This window comes from Dermacentor variabilis, chromosome 11 (genome assembly GCF_050947875.1).
Source record: "Dermacentor variabilis isolate Ectoservices chromosome 11, ASM5094787v1, whole genome shotgun sequence".
Classification (NCBI taxonomy): domain Eukaryota; kingdom Metazoa; phylum Arthropoda; class Arachnida; order Ixodida; family Ixodidae; genus Dermacentor; species Dermacentor variabilis.
Genome location: NC_134578.1, coordinates 97,112,712 through 97,120,623, shown reverse-complemented (window position 1 = coordinate 97,120,623; position 7,912 = coordinate 97,112,712). Strand labels below are relative to the sequence as shown.

The 7,912-nt window shown below is 44.4% G+C and overlaps 1 protein-coding gene across 4 annotated transcripts in view; it reads left to right on the top strand.

The window, feature by feature from the left end:
- LOC142563902 (cyclic AMP-dependent transcription factor ATF-3-like) overlaps window positions 1-6,184 on the top strand; it is an 85,341-nt gene extending 79,157 nt beyond the window's left edge. For all 4 annotated transcript variants that reach the window (XM_075674601.1, XM_075674602.1, XM_075674604.1 and 1 more), the window contains exon 5: window positions 1,132-6,184. In XM_075674601.1, the coding sequence (XP_075530716.1) occupies window positions 1,132-1,409 (278 nt within the window). In that variant the 3' untranslated portion in view covers window positions 1,410-6,184. The remainder of the gene's footprint in view (window positions 1-1,131) is intronic.
- The last annotated feature ends 1,728 nt before the right edge of the window (window positions 6,185-7,912 follow it).

Here is a 7,912-nt window from a genome sequence, read left to right as displayed (position 1 = left end):
AGTGCGGGAAATTTACCGCAATGGTCGTAGTAGCGTTTATGATATGGTGCGGCGAAGCTTTAGTTGTGAATGTTTCAGAAAAGTAATTAATGTTTCATATTCATGTTTCAACTCAAGTTTATTCATGTTTTATATTCATGTTTCAGTTCATATATTGAAATTATGCATTTCGTTCCCCCCCTTTTTTTACGTTTGCTGTAACACGCTTGATGAATTGCGCACTTATTTATGCGCCATGCGCTTTTTGTGTTATCGTGTACTTTTAAACTATGTGCCATATTTCCTCTCGTTATTTCCGCATTTCGTAGTCCCCTCTTCTTTACTGCTGTTATGTGCCAAAACTTTATTTACCATGTATTGTACTTTTTTCTTCTGGTTGTGTATGCACAGTTGGGATATTTCGCCCCCCCCCCCTTACACAATGCTCTACGGGCCTGTAAGGTACCTGAACTAAATAAATAAATAAATAATATGTAATTAAACGCTATACTAATAATTTAACTCAAACAACATTTGATGATTTCGAATAATCATGAACAGCATTTTGATGAATAATAAAGCATACATATAATGAGAAATATGTTACCTAAAAGAGCACTAAAGAGCAGAACTAATTCTGCTTAGCCGGACTAGGCCTTCTCTCAAAAGTATTTTTTTTAATTCTTGGTAAAAGTTGAATTATTGCAAGCAAGAATGAAGGTCCAAATTTCACGCCGAAAGCCCAGCGTCAATACGTCAGTGTGACGTCATGAATTTCCAAGTATTTTCTTTTGTATTTGGGTCGGTAGTGGGTGCACGCTAAACGCTCTTGAAGTTTGCCAGGTTCACTCTTTTGGCTCTTGCAGAATACAATACTGTCCGTTTTTGGCGACAGGAAATTAACTACGCCCGAGCAGTCACCGCCAAAATCTCTGAGGTCACTGCCAGCTGGTGCGGGAACATCAAAGCGGCATCGCCCGCCATATTTCCTTCTTGAGTCTCTTCTGGTTTACTTAACCTCCTCTAACGCTTAGAGTTAATTGCTCTTTTGGTATCTTAGAACGGTAATGCACTCAAACGGCTACACATTCTTTTTTCAGCGCCCCTTTATTAGGCGCAATGCTGATATCGCCGTGTGTTGTCGGTTCGCAGGAATCGGAAGGCTTGCAGAGGGGCAACGCCGAGCTGCGCCGGGAGCTGCAGAGGCTACGTCTGGAGGTTCAGCATCTGACGTCACTCCTTCGACTACACGTCTGCATCGCCTCACCGGCAGTGTCGTCGGCGACAGAGGCCTTCCTCGGAGGTGGAGCAACCTGCCGTTGACGTCACCGAAAGCTTCGCTGCGCGTCGGCTGCTTCCGCGCCAATCAGCGTAGCGCGTTCGAGTCTCAATTCCCTAGGAATTTTGCTTACACTGGAAGATCGTTGTAAACGGTGCCGTGGGTGTTCTGCCAGATCAGGTGCTTCATTGACAGTGTACCGAGGCGGACTTCGAAAGGAACTGTTTCCGCATTATTAAGAGACCATACGTTTTTTGTTTTATTTTTGGTATGGCATGTCGGAGAACACTGTGAAAAACAACGTCTGACTTTTTCGAGTAGGCTTGACGGCCGCTTTTGTCCTACAGCTCAGCCCTGCACCAATATTCTGCAAGTGGAGACGCCATGGAGAGCAAGAGTCCGCTTTTGATGGCGTTGGCAACGAGTTGAGCATGAACTTTCGGCATTGCTCTGGTTTCACTCGTCTGGGTAACAGCTGCATGTGAGCTACGGTGGAACTCGCATAAGGGTGACTGTGTAATTGAAGTGGAGTAGGGCGCCACGTACAGTGCCGCTATATCAGAAATGCCGACATTGTCACATGTGTTTACTGTGTGATTTCATAACGTTGTAGCGGAAATAACTTTGTCGACGAATCCGCCTGGCTGCGGACTCCAAAACAAATTTGCCACTTGCCCCCACTTGAGCTCCTGCCCTGTACTTTGAAAAGATTATCTGATTCCTTGGAATGCCATTGCTCGGCTTTACGTGTGCATTGCTGCCAGCGCAAGGCTTCGCCTGGGCCTTACATTCCGTTTGAGGGATGTTCGTCTGTGCACTGAGCAAACAAAACTGAAAGTGAGCTTCCGGCGCTTAGTCCTTAGCTAGAATGAAATCCTGTCACCATCATCATTATAGTGCCTTCACGTGCCATCGCCATTATGGTTAGTCATACTGGCGGTGATACTAGCTCTACTCGCTTTTACAGGGGAGATTAAGGAGCGAATGCGTGACAGCGCCGATGATATTTCACCAAAAAAGAATGAGTATGCGAGCTAATTTCTGCAGCTACGTCATGAAAAAGTGTGCTTTTTCGGACAGAGGATGTTCAAGGGTGCAGGGTGACGATAGCGTACACGTGCCAGAATTAGTATCTCGCCACTTGTACTTCAGCAGAAGCCTACATGCACAGTACACCCTCTTTAGTGTCATCACTGACACTGTAGTGCCACTCCTGAGCTTTTGATTGCTATATGTATTTTAGACTTTCGGGTTAAGAAACGAGCTGAAAGATATGAAGAAAAAAATGCTGAGGGGAAGTTCGTACTGATTTGTGTACTACGAGTCTGTACGGTTGTGAAACGCAATGAACCAATTAAAATTGGATGACGGTATACGACTTCGCACCCCAGATTTTTCTGATCATCATTTGTATTGGCCGCTATCAGTAATCCTGGCCTCTGAAGTTGATAGATTGATTATACTGAATATCCGCTTCACTAGAGGTGGTCCACGCTGCTGATTACATCTGAGCTTTCGCTTGGCCATTCTAGGCGACGTCCGTTGGCTTGAATAAACACAGTGAAAATGATTGCTTTGAAACCTAGCAGATCAAGTATATTTGTGCAAATGAGAATGTCTCAGTTTCTTTGATATTCGAACCAGATTCTGCAGCAGTTGAAATATAGCAAATATAGCCTAACACCCAACACGTGCTAAAGAAAAGTTGTACAACTTCATAATCAGACAAGCCGATGCAACCTTAGCTTAAAATAGCAGGAATCTCTTTTTCACTCATAGCCATATCTAACTCAAAATCATAAAGACATAATTCAGAACGAGAGTGGTTGTTAAGTGCTAAGTAAAAGCTGTTAGCTCATACTTTTTTAGGAGTTACAGTTATTGAACACTTAAACCTGTGCGTACAGGCTTCACAGCTAGCGCAGTAGTAGGATGCTTGCAGTATCGCGAACACTAAAGTGAACTTATTCCTGCGAATGAAACCGAACGCACGCTATTCGATGCCATTTTAAGTGTGTTCTACAGGGCGTGGACAGAACCTACCACGCAATCCCATAGCGCACAAAAAGGCATAAAATACGGATTGCTAAATACATGAATTTAATTTCGAGCAAGTGGCGAAGTTTGGGACTCTGGTACTGAATTCGGTATGCATGGTTTCCAAGTTTCACCACAGAAGGTCAATTAGTAGCTATCGTTAAGTTCATCACATGAGACAAACATTTTGAGATACCATATTAACACAACATTCTTATCATGATGCGAGTCATCGGTACGCAAGTTTTGCCCTAAAAGTGGTCGGGGATAAGGGCATTATGGGCAGGAAGAGGGGAGGGGGCTCAATAATTTTAGAGGACACTCGAAATACACATTTCAATGCACCAAAAGAGTTAAATGCTGTTTCACATATTTATCTGGCTGCTTGAAATGCTGTTACTCAGTGGGGTTTCAATTAGAGTGAAACGGGAACAGAACCTTGAGATTAACTGAGTGCAGCAGACGAACACGATCCTAATTTGACCAAGTTGGATATCTTATTCTGTGTATGTGAAACAGCGTTTATTCACGAGGAAATCTTCACCTTCCTTCAATTTGACAGGAAGAAATGTGGAGACGTCGCGTCAGGAACTGCAGCTGCGGATCCTACAGCGTTCTTCTAAAGCGAGGCAGCCGCAGTGGCATGCTGTGAAACACTGTCACCTATAACCTGGAAAATGCTCGTGCTTTCTTTCTCAAGCACAAATTCTAGAAGCGTGAAGATGGGTAAAGACAGGTTTTTGCCGATCATGTGTACTGAGAAAATGGGCATATCGTACCGTTGGCATGTCGTATCGCTAGTAGTTGCAAGGCGCATAAAGAAACATAGCGGAGGTGGTCGTTTGCATTGTTCTTATTAGGAAACTGAAAAGACAATATGCCAGTGTTTTGGGTTTTTACAGAAGTGCCTTAAAACTGTGGTATGGTTAATAAATAATCCGGCTCAAGCGGGGTGCTTTTTACACCGCAAGCATTTACCTTTCAAGTTCATGTGCATGCGTGAACATTCATCAACTGTTACAGAGGCAAAACATTTAGTGTGATTGTTTCCTAAGCTTATGCCATTGATAATGTTGTTACAATGGAAAGCCACTTTTCTACTGTTTCTCCTGTTTTTTATTCGGAGATGCCTTTGCGCGCTATATGGACCGTTGTAGCCGTTAACTGTTCCTGTCAATTGTAGTCAATACTTATGTTTCTCTACAACGAAATGCTCAAATCACTGTTCAGTGCATGCCCATGCTTAAGATTTCGGGTGGCAAAAGAGAGATGCTCAATATCACAAAAGTTCTTGCACAAAAGTTCTTGCTGAAGGCCACTGCGTTTCACGCACCATCCTTTGACTACTTGTCCTTATTGCTCAAAACGCTGTTACAGTTTTCGACAAGGACACTTGTATAAAAAGCCTATTTCGTCGTAAGCTAGCACAAGAAAAACTTATTTAGTCATAACGGGCACTGCCACCCTGACTGTAAAGCATGATCCGAGACATGAGTAGACCAAGAAGTTGTATGTGATGCGGGTGTTCACATTTGGTTACCCCTTCCCTAAACTGTGTCTTGCTGGGCTGCGAGAAACAATAAGTTGCGCACTTTTGGCACATAAGCAGGTTGATGCTAAAGCTACGGTGTGTTTACTGCATTCTACTTAAATGCGTGTCTGTGAATCTTCTTTTCGAATCTCTCAAGACGTGATAATAACTTGTCGTATCTTCATTTCACTCCTCTTGTGTCCTCGAATCTCGTGCTAATGTCTTTCGCGCCTGAATTTATGTCGCCATTATTATTTTGTGCAGCTCAAGAATCCGATTGTTACACGAAATGAAGGCATCTTGCATAACTAGCGCGTGCAGCGCATCACAAGGCCTAGCAAGGTTTCAAGAGTAATTGCTCTTTTTTTATATACATCAATTTGGGATGTGTATCGGCCGCGCGCTGTACGAAGACCTCAATTTCTCTTACGCGCATGGCAAGATGTCACTTGTTATTATGTCAAAGTGTACCCTTCTTGTGCTTGTTATGTTTCAAATGTGCGACGTGAGGAAAAGCTGCGAATGTGAGAGTGTCTGTGGAACGAGCGGCATTCACACAGTTGCTGAGATTTGTATCTGCAAAGTTACTGTGATGTTTTAGCCCGAGGACTGTAGAGTGTGAATAGCATGAGCTCAAGTATTGATGAGAAATCAACATTCCAAAAGCCACTTTGTGATACAGTGCCACATGATGAAATATGTAAGAATTTAACATGTATTTATTTTGTGCTGTGTGCTATGTCCAGGCGTGTTTCCTTACACTGATGTTGAAGATGAAAGCGAGGCACAGAACATGTTCGAGAAACATTTGGTGGTGCAAGTCGTGCTGCTCAGTTTACACATGGACACTGACAACATAATACCAAATGGCTTGCTGACCACCTTCATAACTTTTGACGTGATGCTTGCACATAGGTCACAATTTCTTTTGGTAAGCCTAAGATTGTTTCGATTCTCTCAGCCAGGTGAAGAGGTAAGAGGACTTTTGGTGAACTCTTTCAGAAGTACTTTGAATCAGAGGTCTGTGTGAGCTTTGTGTTTATGTGTCTGCGTGTGTTATTGAGCTGCGAAACGTATCACTTCTAAACGTTAAGAAACAAGAATGCAAGCATGAAAGTGTGCTCATGTAAGCGTGATAAACTCTCAGTATAGATGATAGTTTCAAGATGTACGGTCGGTGAGAAAGGTGAATGAGCACGCAAGTAGCTCAAAACTGGTTGAAGATCCCGTTATGTTAGAGCAAAAAGCGGTTCTCCCAGCCCAATGTTGATCCCTCTCTCCGACTTTTCTTTTCAATATGTTATCCTTGTTTCATTGTGCTACAGTCGGAAGTCATGTGAATAAAGCTGTCGCTTGTGGTTTTGTGTATAAATTGGTGCGCTCGCTTTCAGAATATACATATATATATATTGAGCTTGCTGAGCAGTTAACCAAGACCTATAAAGTCATTAATGTGGGCTGTCGTGTTCTCCTTCCTTGTGCAGCCACATTGAAGGCCATTTTGAAGCGAAGCTTTAGGTTGTTAAACATAGTAATATAAATGCCCACCGTGATACTTATTATCAAGGCGGGCATTTTTCGTTGCTAAGATTGACAACCTTAACTGAGCTTCAGAATGGCTTAGAACAATGAATTTACGGCACACTATGTACATTCAGTATCAATGGCCTGTACTCTACCGAGAAAGTGGCCGTTAATAAACAAAGAACGTCCTGTACTGGCTATCGTAAAAATACTTGTCATGAGGGAAATAATTGCATTTCAGAAATCGTCTGGTAAAACTAAAATAACTGCAAACTTTATTCAATTTGTTTAGGAAAATAAAAAAGTAAGTTTTAGTGTATCGTCTCCCCTTAAAAAAACCCGGCGAAATAGCTTTATTAATAATGCCACATTTTCAGTGCCCAGCATGGCTGGGATTGGTCGTCCGGGTCACCAATTTGTTGGAGGCGGCGTGAAGAGCTAGCTGCCGTAGCCACGGTTTATTTCGGCAGGCCAACCGCGTGGTGCAGCGGGATCTCGGGAGCGGCCAACGCCATGGCCGCTCAGGTTGAGCGCGCAAGCATGTTCTAGGCCCAAACAACGAAACCTTCCTTTCCTTCAAGAGCTTCCGAACCTTACGCGAGGCCTCCTTACAGCGAAGGACCCGTGGAGGACGTAAGCGTACTCTGAAAGCTTCGTTCGCCCGTCCTCATGTTAGGAACACTTGCCGTACACCTGGGTTCGAGAGCATCTCGTAAGCTTTGCGTGAACACCTTTATTCAATAAAAGGAAAGTTGCAGGGTCACATAATCGTTAAATTGAATTGCTAATGTGGAGACGCGTGGACGCTTTCTTCCAGTTTTGTTTACGTGAGAAACCACCGCAGTCGAGCGCGAAGCTTGACATGTTCCCGCAAGACTAGCACGGCGGCGTTGCGAGACGCCACTGATGCCGAAAGTGCGACTGAAACGAACGGTCACGTCTGGCATCGTGCTCACGCTTCTCCGCAGGCGGGCGACAGCGCGCATGCGCAAGCAAACACCACGTGGGCCAGCAGTGAGGTGAAGGGCTCATTTAGGGCTAAGAGCAGCGTAAGGACGCATGAAGGTAGCTTCTGAGCAACCTTCGGCTGAGGAAGCGCCAAGGAAGCCTTCACCGCGGGCCCCCAGTAAGGAAGCTTTCAGAGTGACATAAGGTGGCCTCACAGCAGTGAAGGTTCCCTCACTGAGGTAAGGAGGATTTCATATTTTGGGCCCTATCACGTGAGCTCATCTACTTCTTCGCCTGCTTCGAGGGCGATAGTTGCGCCGCTACACTTCTATTCGCATTGAGTAAGAGTCTACAGAAGAAAGAAGTCGGAGCCACCTTTCATGGCGATGTCGACATGGACTCGCTGCCAAACACGAGCTAGATAATTCCATGGATGCAGTGGTCCTGACGCCTTTGCAGGCATGGTCGTTTTACACACTTTGGCGACAATGGCTTCAATGCCCTTGTCAATCAACGGCCTTCAAACAAACGACTTTGCGAGCATCCTCATTCTTTGCATTCCTGGGCGCCGTTCTTGCAGCAATATTAGCACTGCTGCTCGAAGTTCATCCGGG